The 15,208-nt window shown below is 37.7% G+C and overlaps 2 protein-coding genes across 9 annotated transcripts in view; one reads left to right on the forward strand and one right to left on the reverse strand.

Annotated features, from left to right (window-relative positions):
- Positions 1 to 255: 255 nt before the first annotated feature.
- On the forward strand, positions 256 to 14,672 carry HENMT1 (HEN methyltransferase 1). Of its 6 annotated transcripts, none has more exons than XM_075422233.1 (7): positions 256 to 347; positions 5,620 to 5,751; positions 7,291 to 7,403; positions 8,374 to 8,508; positions 8,922 to 9,104; positions 10,712 to 10,889; positions 12,790 to 14,672. In XM_075422233.1, the coding sequence occupies exons 2-7, from the start codon at positions 5,635 to 5,637 to the stop codon at positions 13,198 to 13,200; spliced, it is 1,137 nt and encodes a 378-aa protein (XP_075278348.1). In that variant the 5' UTR covers positions 256 to 347; positions 5,620 to 5,634; the 3' UTR covers positions 13,201 to 14,672. The 6 variants fall into 6 exon arrangements, with proteins under 6 accessions (XP_075278348.1, XP_075278347.1, XP_075278353.1 ...); XM_075422232.1 differs by lacking the exon at positions 256 to 347 and adding an exon at positions 2,780 to 4,067; XM_075422235.1 differs by lacking the exon at positions 256 to 347 and adding an exon at positions 4,171 to 4,229.
- The window catches only part of EEIG2 (EEIG family member 2), a 48,351-nt gene continuing 35,906 nt past the window's right edge, over positions 2,764 to 15,208 (reverse strand). For all 3 annotated transcript variants that reach the window (XM_075422228.1, XM_075422230.1, XM_075422226.1), the window contains 2 exons: positions 6,966 to 7,049; positions 2,764 to 2,800 (listed from right to left, as the gene is read on the reverse strand). In XM_075422228.1, coding sequence (XP_075278343.1) covers positions 2,764 to 2,800; positions 6,966 to 7,049 — 121 coding nt within the window. The remainder of the gene's footprint in view (positions 2,801 to 6,965; positions 7,050 to 15,208) is intronic.

Consider the following 15,208-nt stretch of genomic DNA (forward strand, 5'->3'; position numbering starts at 1 on the left):
CCGGGCAGGGAGACGCGGGCCGGGGAAGGCGACAGGACCCCGCCATGTGCTGGAGGACAGCCGCTGTCACTGTAAGACGAGATGATAAACTTGGAAATTAGCCCCATCGGTCACCCTTGTCTTTAGTAACGAGGCCAGGGCACAGCAGGAGCCAGGAAGCGTAGCACCGGCCGCCTGTTTCTGCCTCCGCACTAACGGAGACTTTGAGAAATAACGACAGAGGTGTTTGGCTCTCAGGAATCGTGGACGAAGAAGCGCTTATTGATGGCTGCACGGCCAGGACGCATCAAAGCCTGTTTGCTTGAAACTAAGGCTGGCAGTGAGGCCCCCTCCTCCGCCGGGACCAGGTAATGGCTGAGCAGCTTTCCAGAGCCTCATCACACAGCCAGAAAAAAGTAACCGTTCCCTGCTGCTAATTTCAAGCTGGGCACCTCTTTCTGAAATTAATAATACTACATACAGACTCCAAACAATCAGAATTAGGTTAATCCATTTGAAAACAAACAGCTGGATTTAAGAAAGTAGCTGTCTACATTTAAACGCTCACAGAAAATACAAAATCCTCCAATTTCGCTTGAAATGTATATCATAGACAAATTGAACTTGAATTTCCAGGTTATGTTTAACACATTATTCAGAGGTTTCCAACAGGTTTTGAATTACATGCTTTTTGCAAAAGCAAAACAAACAAAGAACTAGTTATGTACTTTGGTGTCAAGCTTTAACCTGAAGTACAAAAGGAGACTGAACACACGATTTAGAAGAATTGCCAAGAGATTCTGTACATCAAATGACCGTGCAAAAAAATAACTGGAAGTCCACCAAAATGACTGCAAACTGGTCATAGTGGGACAAAACACATTGGTGTACACATGCAGAAGGGCTCTGCATTGCTCAGCACATCAGGAAACAGGTGCAGAGAGAAGAATCCATGGAAACAGCATCTCTACATGTGTGCTATTTTAAAGAAATATAGATTTTTAATTTAAAAATTAGGAGATAAATAGTTCTGGAAGTAACATTAGAATATCTTCACTCTTGATTACACGTTGAAAACCTGAGAAACAGTAATTCATCTTCATCTTAGCAGAAAAGTGTTCTTATCAGGGCTCTTGACAGTTTATCTAAGCTGCCTGTTCTGCTATTTAGGCTATTCACTCCCCTTTTCTTGGAAAAATGCCACCAGCCTCCTTTCAGCCTCCTCTTCCCACCTCCACTGTTTTCCAGAGATGTTCACAAAACCTTCATTACTTGTCACAGGACTCTACCATCTTAATGCAGTAAATATCCATTTGAACATCTCATGAAATTAAAGAACTAATCACAAAACTAGTTCTAAACAAGTGTCCTAGCAGTGAAGTAATCTTGTTCTGGAGACAGTTAGCTCAAGTAATAACTTTTCTTTGAAGCAGAGTGGGTTTTTTGTTTAGGACACCCTTGACTCTTTGAGCACTTAATTTGTCTTGTATAATCTCTTCAAGACAGCCAGTATTTCTGTTATAATTTATAGTACCCTAATTATGTTCTCATGTATTTATCTTTTCCTGTTGGAATATTTAGTCGGTATGTTCCAAAACCTCAGTGTTTTTCCTCTGTGTAAGATAATGTTTTTGTACTTCTTCTGCAGTCCCTCTTTGGTGGCAATGCTGAAACCTTTGATATAGCTGCAACCTGTAAATCCATTTGCTCCAAATTAGATTTTTGTCCCTCAGGCACCCCAGATGGTCTTTATACAGAATAGAGCCAAAGGAAAAAAAAAAAAAAAATCAACCAGGATATGATTTTCACTTGCAAACTGCAAGGAACTACATAGAATTATAAAAACATAAGAGCATGATGATCTGTATGTAAGAGCCTAGCCTCACTTCTCATTCATACAGATTAATTCTGAATTTTCTCAAACAGGCCTAATCTGTCAGTTGAAGCTGAGAAGGACACTAGTACTTAGTCACTAAACGTCCTCTGAATCTGGTTTGAGAGGAATGGTTGTTAGCTCTAGAATTATAAATTAAGCAGTACTGCAGCATGTATTTTCCTGTCAAATATCAGTGTGCACTAGTGTTTTCTGGCAGTAGTGCTGCATTATATTTATTTTGCTATCACATTTAATTGTATGCACTGCAGCTTTAAAGGGGAAGTACAGGAATTGCATACAGTTGTCTTTCTCATCCCGGTTACTGAAGGATAAAATAAGTTTCAGCACTTTAGGTTTGTTTGATTCATGACTTTCTCCTGTGAGATGCTTTTATTTCAGCGCAGTCTTATAACTGGTTACTCTCTGTATGGTACAAAAGTAACATGCTTCTCTAAAAATAACCTGCTTAATTTGTGGGCATATTGAACTGAATACAACTTGAATTATCAGTTACAGATTGTAATGTGAAAAATACCTTTGAGCTGAAGTTTCTGAGGAACCCCATTGACTTGGGCCTCCTTTGAGCAAGGGGTTGCACTAGATGATAACCTCTAAAGGACCTTTCCAACATAAATTATTCTATGAATCCCGGAGACTGTTAAGTAGATGTACCACTGTGTAAGGAAAAAAAAACCACCCAAAACTTTAGACAGACTAAATCAAAGGACTTTTTTTTTTTTATGCAGTGAGAGAATAATAATAATAAATATTCGATGTAATGGAGAATAATGAGAAGAATTTTTCAGAACTTTTTTCAGAAGTAAAAATCATTTTACTAGACTAGTCAAAGGGTTTTAATGGGAATTATTCCCTACACAAACACAGTTTCTGTGCATGGCCAAACTGGGTTACGCCGGTCTTGAAATCTTGCTGGGGAAAAAAATCCTACAAAAATAATTGACCAGATGTTACACATACTTTAAAAGAAATTTCCTATATAAGTAAAGATCAGTAATATTACACCACTTATTTAAAACCTGTTTGCAATCCAAACTATGATTGAAATAGCAACTCTCAGGCTGTCTTTACTTGCATACACTGTTATTAGCACTTCACTGTTATAATAGAAGAAAAACAACTGTAAAATTGTACAGACAGCTCCCTATTTCTACTACTCGTAAACCAAATGAAAATAAAGAAAAGCTCATTGCTATTGTATTCCAAAACCTGAAAAACAAAGAAACACAAACGGAACAGAATTGAACCATTCCAATAACTTGAAATACCTGAAAAAAAATGTCTGGATTGCCAGTTTGCAAGCACACTTACGTATGTTTCTTAGCTATTGAGTAAACAATGCTGCTAACAGTGTATGCAATGCTTAAAATGTTAGCCAAGACTCAAGTTTATGCCATCACAGATATCAGCATATAAATTTCTAGTATTTTCTGAAAGCTAAACCAAAACACATTGAACTGGGGTCTAATTTAGTTAACACATCTTCTCAACACTCACTGCCACCATAACCCCCCTTCCTTCTTTTAGGTCCCATGCATACAAAGTACACAACCCCTTTCTATATGCCAACCCCACCCTGTGATTAAGCAAAACACTTTACATACTTGTGAACAGAAAAAGTAACAGGAAATTTGGAGCCATGTTTTCCTTTCTACTTTAACTGTGCATCCAGATGCCTGTTCTTTGAGAGACAACTCTTGCCCCAATGTGGAAAATATGTAATAAAATCCTGAGAAAGGCATCGATTTTCTTTTGTAGTCTTACCTCACTCACCCTGCAGAGCTCTTTTACCGCATGTCACAACCAGTGCAATAGCCTTCGTTTCCCTTATGGAGAGTAACACACACAGACACCCACCCCCACCCCCCTCCCGCAATCACCGTTTAATGCAGAGGGAGGCTGGCACAGGCAGAGATAAATACAACAGACAGAGCTTTGGATGCTCACGTTATACTGATCTATAGTCTTGCATTAAAGAGGATTAGAGGACATCCCCCTACATTAAAAGATGTAAATAAATGTTTTGCTCTACGGCCGTGTGGAGCCGCATCCTGGGGCGGAGGGGAGGCCGCGAGCTGCTGCTGCAGGGTAGCAGTTTCCGAACGCCGCCGAAGCGCGGAGGCTTTCCACTCGACGGGGCAGATACGACTCAGACATCCGTACGCACACGTACAGGCCCAGCAGAGAGTGAAAGGTAACCCCCTTCCCGCAGGCGCCCAGAAGAAGGCCTGCCCGCACGGAGTCGGACCAGCCCCTTTCAGCTCCCGCCTGAGGCGGCGCCGCGCCCCCTTCCCGCCGCGGCGGGCGGTCACCGTGCTGCGCGGCGGGGGAAGCAGTTGTTTGTGGGAGGCGGGAGGTCAGCCGTAGGGAGAGAATACGGAGGGAAAAGCGCGGTGGAGTCCGGGGTAAAGGGCAGGGGGACCCGCAGGGGCGCGAGGAAACGGCTGTCGAGGGGCCGGGGGCGGCACTGCGGAGCGCGAGGAGCAGCCCCTGGGAGGGACCGGACCTGGTGCCGGTAGAGGGTGGGGACCGGCCTGGCGCCGCGGGGCTTGAGGCGGCCCAGGCCGGGGATGCGAGGGCTGAGGCAGCCGCGGGCTGGTACGGAGCTTGGGGAGGGTTGGGGCGCAGCCCGCGGGCCGGGAGCGTTAGAGGATGAGGAGTTGTGGTGGGTGGGTGCCTGGGAACTGGCTCCTTAGCCGGTTACTGACTGGTGAGGGGAGTCCAACAGGTTCACTTTGCTCCAGAGGAGGCAAATGAGTGGCCTGAGAACTGAGCCTGGTTTTGTATGTATATATATAAAAAATATATTTATACTTCTGTATAAAAGACTTTATGGGGTGGTCAGGTTGTTAGCAGGCTCGGCCCAGTTGCTTTGGTTATGTTGAAGCCAATGCCCGTTAGACCTGCTAGTGAGCCCTGGGCTGCTGGTGCCGCCTGGGAGGGTGGCTCTAGAAAGCCGTGTGCACAGAGGACCACGTTTCTTCACTTACGTGACTCCTGTGGAGTTCATTCATCATTAATTAGGGCCTTATTTTTAGGTTTAGTGGGTATGTATCTTGGTAAATATTTATGTGTGCTAAAATGTACTTTTTAATAAAAGGTGGGAGAGTTGGAATGCACTAATGGTTATGACTCTAATGCCATGTTGGATTATGTTAGATTACTTACAAAATGCAGGCACTAATAACAAGTGTTACTGTTAGCTCACAGTAAACGTAAAGCAAAGGCCTAGCAGAACCTTTCCTCTTGCACAGCATAGTAATTACTCAGCTATTTCCTGCTAGTTGTTAGATTGTAGAAATTGTATGGAGCCATCCATACACAAATCTAGTTATAAAATAATCAGAATTGTAAGATAAAACAAATGGTAGATGAGAGGCAAGAAAGCAGGCATTTGAGCGAGAAAGGCACTTGCCAGGAAAGCTAAGGAAGATTAAATATATTGCAGTTGTGTAAACAGTATGTAGTTGTGCTGGATGGAGAGTTACAAATTATGAAACTTACATTTTTATGTTTGTGTAGGATTTATAATTGTTTATAAAAAGGTTATTTACATCATTGTATGTGGAGGGAGCAGCTAGTGCCTAATTTTGCTAATTCCTATGTTTTTGTCATTCTCTGACTAGAACTAGGATCAGGTCTACCCCTGCTTAATTGCGAATTGACCACCACTGAAATCAGCAAGCTCTGTAATTTGATATGTTACAAAGTGCTTCAGGAAATAAGACTTAACTTTTTTATTTTAGCATTAGCGAAATATTATGGATAAGAGCTTTCAAGAAGAACGGTTTACAGGAATTACTACATTTACACCTCCTTTGTACAAACAACGCTACCAGTTCATTAAAGATTTAGTGGGCAAATACAAACCTAAGAAGGTTGGTAATTTTTGTCTTTTTACATTATAAATTTGGAAAAAAAGTTAACTTTAGATATCTCAGGAAGACAGGAAATGCCTAGATAACCTGCTGACCTAATTATGAAAGCAGTGGAGGAGCTGTTGTTAAAACTGAATTGCCTTAGCAAACACTTGATGATCATGTTTTGTTTTTCAGGCGTGCATATAATTAATGTTAATTGGTGTGAAGAGGGGAAAGTCTAAGCATGCCTTAGCTTGTTTTGGAGAGCATATGGCATTCTGGTTTTGATTTAATGCTGAGGATTTTTTTTCAAGCTGTTTTAATCATAGCTTGATTTTGCTTTCTAGAGCTGTTTGTTCTGTATATGGTGCTAGGTTGACCTCATCATTCACATGGATATTCTCAGATGAGGAGTGACATTAGGAGTGTAGGATTATGTGAGGCTTTCTTAAGGTCTTGTCACACCCTCCTATTCCCTCTCCCTCCCCCACCATATATCAGGGCTCTTGTTTTGATACTCATCTTGAAAAGTTAAATTATTTAAGTAATGTTGTGGAGTGTTTGCTCTTTTCTAATATGTCCTTTCTCCCAGCACTTCCTTCCAAAATGTAAGAAGTTGAGAAATACCTCTGTCTTCAGTGTTTAACTCTGAAACTGTTAATGTCTTAGAAAGCATGCAAGAAATCGATGAGAAATGCACCTGCAGTGCGCTCACATAATCATACTTCTAGTAGCTAGTAAAAATCTAATCCAGTCTATAAGCTCATGGCACTATAATCTGCTTTTAAATAGAGTGTATTCAACAGTGTTGCATCTGTATTTAAAGGTTTGAATTTTCTGATTTAGGATATGAAATAGGGGGTGTGTAAACTACCTCGTTACCCACAGGGTAGAGGTAAGCCGAATAGAAACAATTCAGGATTTTCACACGGAGTACTGAGCAGTGTGCTTCAGCCTTGACTTCGCCTAAGAAAGAACAGGTTTGCGTACTCAACTACCCCTTAAGCTTACAGGAAAAAGTATCTATTACATACTTGACTTTGTAGCATGAATATCCCCAGCCTTCCCCACTTAAACAGTAGACTGAGCCTATAAACTTGTTTTGTGCAGATCCTTTGCTGCTAACCTGGCTGCTGGTGAGCCTGTTCTCGGTGTTTTGAATGGAGAGTAGGCCAGTGAAAAGCAGTGGTGAATGTGAAGATTGCTACAGCTTTAATACTTAAAAATCATACCTTACAGGTATTTGAGGGAACATGCCTTCATGTGGAAGACTTCGTCCGGAGTCAGTGGGATGTTCTACATGTGCTTTTTTATAGCTGTAATAAGAAAAGGTTGATCCATTTAAGACGTTTTGTAGGATCTTCATACACATTTTTAAAAAGAATTTTCAAATCCATGTTTATCCTGCTTGCAACTGTAAATTGTAGTTATGATTGTGAAATCCTTTATCATTAAAATTTTTTTTGATGTAAATATGGAATTTTTAATTTTATGAAAGTCTCTGATATTACTTGGAAATATGCAGTATTTACACATTGTTTAATATCTGATTTACAGGTGGCAGATTTAGGATGTGCTGACTGTACACTTCTCCAGATGCTGAAATTCTGCAGTTGCATTGAAGTATTAGCTGGGCTAGATATCTGTGCAAGTGTAATGAAAGACAAAATGTAAGCTCTTGCATTGTGTTAATTCAGGGTTTGGATTTGGCTTGACCTAGTGTCATGTTAGATCATTTCTTGTCAAAAATTTCTAAATTAAGGTAAATTCCAAAATGCCAGCTTGGCAAATGAAGAGCTATGCATTGTTGCTATTTAGTTATATGACACCTGTGTCTGGGGGCTGCTGGACTGTAGATGCCCATAAGATCACGGAATGTAGCAAAGGTTGAAGTCATAGAGTGGCCCTGGAGGTATGTACATCTGAGAAGTACGCTGTTTGTAAAGGTACTAACATTTTGTGTTAGTAGTATCTGTTCATACATGACGTTACTCTGGTATGTAAATCTAATATTTTTGAAATGTGCATGTAACTCTCTTTTAGTCATTATAGTGTGGACTTCCTTCTTTAGTACTAATCTTTTTGAAATGGCTCTAAAATGTGAAGTTTATGTGATCTTTGAAGCATGGGTCAGACTGGTGAGGAACACCAAAGTTTCTGTCTTGTAAGCTGATTAATACGGTTTCACTGAATATGTAGGATCTAGAAGCTGACATTACCACCTCTTCTTAAGAATGAAAAAAGTAGCCTTTTATTATACTTCATGTTTATTATGTGTTTTGTCTGATACAGTATTTCAGAATGAAATTTGCATATATATTTTAGTTCTCAGTCTGTTTTATTTGGAAAAAAAAGGTTAATATGCTTGCCTAATAATTTCCCCAAAAACCCTGTAAAGAGTGTATAAGCCAGACTTACTATGTGTCTAGAGTTGAGATACTATCAGAATTTCCTTTGCTTTTTCTGTCCTATTGTAGATAGTCATAAAAAGTGTTTGTATTAGAAACTTTTCTTTAAAATAGTTAACCTTTTTGAGATTTACAAGATATCTATGCAGGCTGTTAGCTAGTTAAGTTACGTGTGCAATTTATCCTGTCCAAAAGTCCTTTCTATGACATCGTGGTTTTAATACCTTTGTAGGCATAGGTTGTCTCCTCTTCCTGGTGATTATTTGCAACCGGCTGAAAGATCCCTAACTATTACCTTGCATCATGGTTCAGTTGCCCATAAAGATCCTTGCATGCTTGGTTTTGACTTGGTAACGTGTATTGAACTGTGAGTATTAGGCCAACATACTACACTTTTCTCAGTTATTAGGGTTCAATGTGGAATTTTGTCTGATCTCAAAACAGACTTGATCACACCTTTCAAGCATAAGAGTAGCAGAATGTGGCATCTTCTAACTTAAGAAGTTAGAGCGGCTTAAATTAACTGTACTAAGAAATTCAAGTGGTGGTAGTGTATAGTGGAAAAAGTATATTGATGAAAAAGTATAAAATGGAAGAGAAAATTTTCTCAGACAAAAACCTCTAAGCCTCCATTCAGCCACAGTGCCAGTGGTAGTATTGCAGAACTAGGCTTAAAATTACAAGGTACAGATACGGGTTTGGGTTTTTTTGACTGGTTGTTCAGAAGATTGAAATATAGTAGGGTGTTTTTAAACACATACATAAACTTATCCCTTACAGAATAGAGCACCTGGAACAATCGGAACTGAAGAAGTTTCCTGAAGTGGTGTTTGGTTTCATGGCTCCAAGCATAGTTGTGATCAGTACTCCAAATTCTGAGTTTAACCCTTTGCTTCCGGGAGTTACATTATTCAGGCATCCAGACCACAAATTTGAATGGAACCGAGCACAATTTCAAAGCTGGTAAGTTTATGGAGCATTGCATGCAGACAGCTTTGAGCATTCAGTAATGTGAGAAAGGAATAGCTATACGTTTTCAGAATGGTTTGTGTAGGTGGTTTGGTATCAGTGGAGTTTCACAGCTACTGATTTGGTGAAACATTTCTTTGCTGTTATAAATAGTTAAGCATGCTCTGTGGGTTTTACATTTTATGATGGTTGTTAGTTGGCGTGCTTTTACTGTAACTGCTCTGCAAAAAATACTTAAAACTTTTACTTTCCTTCTTGCGTATCTTCATTACAATTAATGCATTTGAAGTGTAAGGTATTAACCTCTTCATGTAATAATACCCTACTATAGAAATGCTTCAGAAAAACCTAAGAAATGCGCTCACTATTTATGGTGCGTAATCAAAGCACTCAATTAGTCCAGATATTTCTGTAAGTGTGTACAAGCAGATTTATCAAATAATCACAGTAGCAGAGCACACTGAATAAGAATAGTTCAGTGGATCATAGCACAATGAAAGATTTTCTGCAAAACATGTACCTGACATAGGGTTGCATGAGATGTATTTACTCTAATATCAGTAGATGTAATAAAAATAAAATAAAGAGGGAGTGGGATATATATCCTGTGATAACATGAACTGTCAGGCAATTGTGGAAGAAAATACATGGTACACTAAAGAATGCTATTACCTCAATAGCCAACTCTTGGTCTGAAATTGTGTCTTGGAAAATTTGCCCCTTAGATTAGGTTGTTTCTGCCATAGACTTTAAAGTATGCAGTGATTTTTCAGTATGTAGTTTTGCAAACCTTGAGGCATATATTTTTTCGCTAAATAATGATACTGAAACCTGCCTGCATTATTAGGTAAAGGATTAATACCTTGGAGACAATTTATATGACTTAAAGTACATTTAGATTCTGCTTTTGGATATATGTGAAATAAAAATATTGATATCACTGAAGGAGTGGTATTTTTTGAGCTACAAACATGAGAAAGTCGTTACGTTTGTGTTGTGAAATACAAGTACTGCAATACTCATAAATATCATTCTCTAAATGATATGTGATGTTAATTTAGTTTACTACTTTCTCATGGAGAATGATGCAGGTAGGTAGTGCCACTTTAGTTCCTTGCCCCATCACTTTTCTTCACACTGGCTGATGTACAGTGCTACAAGATTGGTTTTCATTTAGATGTCATGTATATTGTAACCTTAATTAGGTAGACTTTATACATTACAACAAACCTCACTTTTTTCCTGTTAACTTGTGTCTTGTGGTTTTGGGGTGTCTATATTTTTTTATGGGTTCTCACATAATTTTGTTCTCTAAAATTGGTAGGTATTAGCTCACTTTCAATGCATTTAAGGGAGTGAGTAAGCAGCTGTGAATATGGATATTCTATGCAGATATTTTAGAAATAACAGTCATGTTTGGTTGCCTAAATTACCAATACTAAATGATTCAAGCTTATCAGCACTTATCTTCAGGCAAGTGAGTATTATTAGAGAAATTATGCTCAAGCATTCACAGGCTCAGGGTCTTCTGTTAGAGAATGCATCTTTATCACATTAAAAGATGAATACTTAGTATAATTGGAATAATTTGTCTTTCTTAGGGCTCTAGAGGCTGCGAGACGCTATGATTACTCAGTGGAATTTACTGGCGTAGGGCACCCACCAACAGGAATAGAGAATGTTGGGTTTTGTACACAAATAGGTGTGTTTCTTAGAAAATATCCTCAAGCCAGTGAACCTGTTCAGTCTGAGAAACCCACTGAAGCAGTTTACAAAACAGTAAGTATTATGTCCTTCCTTTAGGAGGATGAATAAAGAGTAAAATTTTCTATGACCTGCCTGTGAAGATGTGGTCTACTATTGCTATCCAGTCTTAGCTCTGATTAACACGCACCATCAGATCAAAAACAGTCTTAAGTCCATCATTTGTGTTTCTAGTTGTATAAAGGCCTTTAACTTTTAGGTTATTTGTTAAATAGCAATGTGCATAATCATTCTTATTTTGACATACTGTTATCCTTAAAATGAAAATTCTCCTTTCCACCAGGTGTACTGTGATACTATTTTTATAATTATTCCTCTAATCATTAATTTTTTCATCATGTGGTTGTTGGGAGTGACACAGATTTTTCCAATACATAAAAAATAGAAATAATAAAAAAGGATTTCTAACAGACTGTATGTTTTGAAGAACTGCATAGTTTTGTCAAATATATTATCAGAAGGGAGGCATTTCCCAGAAATTGGATGGACAGGACCCGTTTTGTGTGGTTTGCCTTACTCAGTAGCATTTGATGTTACACCCTAATTTGGTGTTTTCAGGTAGGCAGTCTGGTTTTTGCAGTGGCATGGGATCTTGCCAAGTACCCCATTCTCCAGCTGTGCACATCAAATGTTTTTGTTTTTTAGCACAAAATAGCTTTCACTTCAGATAACATTTTTGTAAAGTACTTTGCTGTGTGTCACACTGACAGCGCCTAATGCATCTAAGTGCCATGTGGTGTAAATCAAAGGACATTTTTTTCAGAGATAACATGAAGTAATAATGCAAGAAGATAAATGTTTTGGGGTTGGGTTTTTTGTAGTCTTATGAGGCCTTAAATAGTGTTTTCCAGTGAACATATTCTGATATTTCACAACTTTGTTTAAAGATATGTATGTACCTTCAAGTGACTTCTGACCTGCAATGAAATGTAAAGTGATATTATAGGAATGTCTTTGATAGTTTTCAAGCTATAAAGACATTCTATGCAATTGAAATTTCACCTGTCATCTGCTGCCCTTAGTGGAATCATGAAGTGCTCATTAATGCTCAACAAACTTCGAAATACGTCTAAGTGACTCACGTACTAGAAATTGCTTTCATTATCTTCTGTTACAGGATCATTATGGAGGGAGTTTTGACATCAGTATCCTTTGAATTTAAGCAAGAGTGTTATATCTCATGTGTTTCTTGTCAAATCTGGACTATTAAATTAAATTTTATTATGTAACTAATTTACGGGAATAAATCACCATTGCAAGATCTAATCAGAAGGAAAGAAGAAATATACAGACTGTGAAATTTCAGTGACAGTGTGTTGATATAAAGCACTTACTAGTAAACTAGTGGGAATGAGATTGCCTGCCTGGTTTCCTTAATTGCCTTGGAATATAGCTCAGTGTAGAACACACTACAAGTTTACAGATTTTGAAGTCACAATTTATTTTTTAGCATTCTCTGCATATGTGAGAGCGTATTTAATGTCTTACTCTGAAATCAGAATAAAAGACATAGCTGCAGTCCCAGTTTCCAGATGACAGTTCAAAAATAGTTTAGCATCTACATAGCTGTGGAACTGTCACCAGAGCCTCGTGCGTAATGTGGAAAGTAAAAGAATGGTTAAAGAGTTAAAGAATTGCAGGGCTTCACCTTGCCTGATCTACACCTATAGCTTGCAAAATATAAGCCTGATTTTTTTTGAAGTTCTGTTAACTTATCCAATTGCCATTGTAGTTGTAATACATAAAATCAAGTCATATTGTCTAGTTTTTCTGTTATCTGAAAGTGTTTAATAAGCGAAACAGGATTAAATCAAAAATTATGTTCACATTTTAGAAGCTCTTTTTGATAGACAGATGTTAAAATCTGAGCCTGTGGTAATGCTAAACATTTTATGTGTTCTTGTATGTTATAAAGGTCTTCAAAGCAGTGTATCCAAGTCTTAAAGATGAGAAGTACCTGCAGAATGCAGTGGTCAGTGAAGTTATTTTCACAGCACAAATCATTAAGCAGAGTCTGCTGGACCATTTGATGTCAGAAAATGAGGGGTATAATCATGCTTCCGCTGAGAGAAAATCCAAATTCCGACCTTCAATGAACTGTTTTTCAGAAGATCTTGGAAAGCTGATTGTTGAAAAAAGCATAGAACCATTTGTCAATGGAAATGTGGTTTATATACCTCTTAAAACAGTCTTTTCTTTTCCCAAAGTGAATCGACTTTGTGGAACCTTTGAGAAGTTATATAAGCTTATTGCTGGCAAGGTCACACTAAGCAGTGATGGTTCTGCTCTGATGTTCAATATTGAACATGAAAATGAAGAGTATTAGATCACAGATTTCCCGTACAAAGTTTAATTAAAGTAATGACAGTATTTTTTTAGCAGCTGTCAAATGGTATGTTCCGTATGCTAACTAGAACCACAAAATCTTTTCTGAAACTGCTGGTATTTGTCCATCACTTCTCATTTGGTGAAGATGAGTGCATCTGACAAAGAGCACAGTAACTCATAGGGTTTTGAAGTAGAATATCAGGAGCTAAAAGGAAAGAATTAATTCCCATCAAGAAAAATTGTAAGTATTTCTGTTTGTTTTCTGTTACTGTATTGTAGCTGTCATGACTAGATTCTTTTTGGTAGTCTCTTGTTAGCTGCAAGGGTAGTTGATGATAACGCAGAACTATGTTGTTCTGAATAAGATGGATCACACATAGGTTTAAGGCAAGTTTTTTCATAATAGAATAAAATTTATAGATGCCTTTTTCAAGATGAGCACATACTGAGCCTTTGTGAAAACCAAATATTATTTCAGATAAATTGGGATATGCCACAAACATTTATAGCTCGGTAAATTCAATACTGGCATAGAGTGCCATGATGTTGGATGTACAGTGGAAAAAAAACCCAGGTAGGTTTAGCCCTATTGTTTTATCCAGTTTCTTGATAACTGCTGCTTGGGAAATGATTTGCATCCTGTAATTTTCCAGAAGCTGAATTTAATTAATTTGAAACTGGTATCTTTGTCTATTCTGTTTTTGAAAAAAATAAAAAAATCTGTCATTGTGAATGCTAAACTGGCCTCGGTGTATCTGAAAAATAAATTCTGTGTTTTCATGTGTAGCTGTTGTCCAGAAAGTATTGACATGTTCAGCAGAAATGAAAAGCACAGGTGTTATAGATGGTAGAGTTTACTGGCTTGGCCAGGATCACTTTTTCTTAGGTAGATCTGAATTGTATGTGTAAATGCACAGTAAGCAAATGTTAGATGATGGATTTATGAAGACAGAAATTTTGAAAGATGCACAGGATTGGCTTGTTTGTACAGAATTAATGAAGCAACATGCTGCAGTTGTTTTTAAGTTTCTTCACATACCCAAATATTTTTAACCAGTAATTTTAAAATCTCAGCTAAGTATTTCTGATGAGTAAATAGATGGTTGAGTAGAAGGCCTCATTCTGTGTAAGTTTCACAGTGTCATTGGCAGCTTTGAATGAGCTAGTGTTATCAGAACTGACTTCATGTTTGTAAAACATGAAAGTTTCACAACTTTCTGAAAATAAAAAAATTCTTTGTAAGGGCTGACTTTCTTAAAGAGGCTGCATTCTACCTTCTAAATTTTTGGAATTCACTTGAAATGATTAAGGTGAAAGATCAGGCATAAAGGGAGAAGGCAGCTGTAATTCTCTGAATTGAGAAATGGTACAGAATCTATAACAGTTTGAGTTTCAGGGAAAGAAGAATGATTTGCAGTGCTCTGCCATGCTGAATGATTAAAAAATTATTACTTAATAAGCTTTGTCTTTTGTGGGAGATTTTTTCCTCCTGCAATGAATAGACATGGATTATTAAAATAAATTTATCATTATTTCTAATTTTAAGAATTAATTTAATTAAAATTAATCTTTTATATGATATTTAGAATGTTTTCACTTTTTTGACATTGTTATATGAACTTGTCATCGTTGGAATGTTAAAATATATGTAAAATTCAAAATTGGTAAATACTCTTTGGACATTAATAAACATAGCTGTTTGAGAGCAGCATTGGTTTGTTATTAGAAAGTGTCTCTGCAGTTGACTATGTGGTTTACTATAGTTAGAAGATTTTTGAACCACAGAAGTTCTTCCTGTGTTCTTTCTTTTTGAAATGTTTTATCTTTAGCATACTTTATAGCATGATCACTTTTAAAATGAGAAAAAGGGAAGAAAAGGAGGACCTGTCAGATTTGGAAAAATATTTACCTTGAATTTTGTATTCAGGTAACACCTAATTACAGGAATGTCTTGCAAACAGACAAGACTGGAAACAAGTACATGTTTGTTTTTTCTCAAAACATTG

The sequence above is a fragment of the Opisthocomus hoazin genome, chromosome 6 (assembly GCF_030867145.1).
Source record: "Opisthocomus hoazin isolate bOpiHoa1 chromosome 6, bOpiHoa1.hap1, whole genome shotgun sequence".
Lineage (NCBI taxonomy): Eukaryota > Metazoa > Chordata > Aves > Opisthocomiformes > Opisthocomidae > Opisthocomus > Opisthocomus hoazin.

Coding starts and splice junctions, on each gene's coding strand:
- HENMT1 (XM_075422233.1), top strand. CDS start 5,635: ATGGATAAGAGCTTTCAAGAAGAACGGTTTACAGGAATTACTACATTT. Junction 5,752..7,290: donor GCAAATACAAACCTAAGAAG/GTTGGTAATTTT, acceptor TCTGATTTACAG/GTGGCAGATTTAGGATGTGC. Junction 9,105..10,711: donor CGAGCACAATTTCAAAGCTG/GTAAGTTTATGG, acceptor TGTCTTTCTTAG/GGCTCTAGAGGCTGCGAGAC.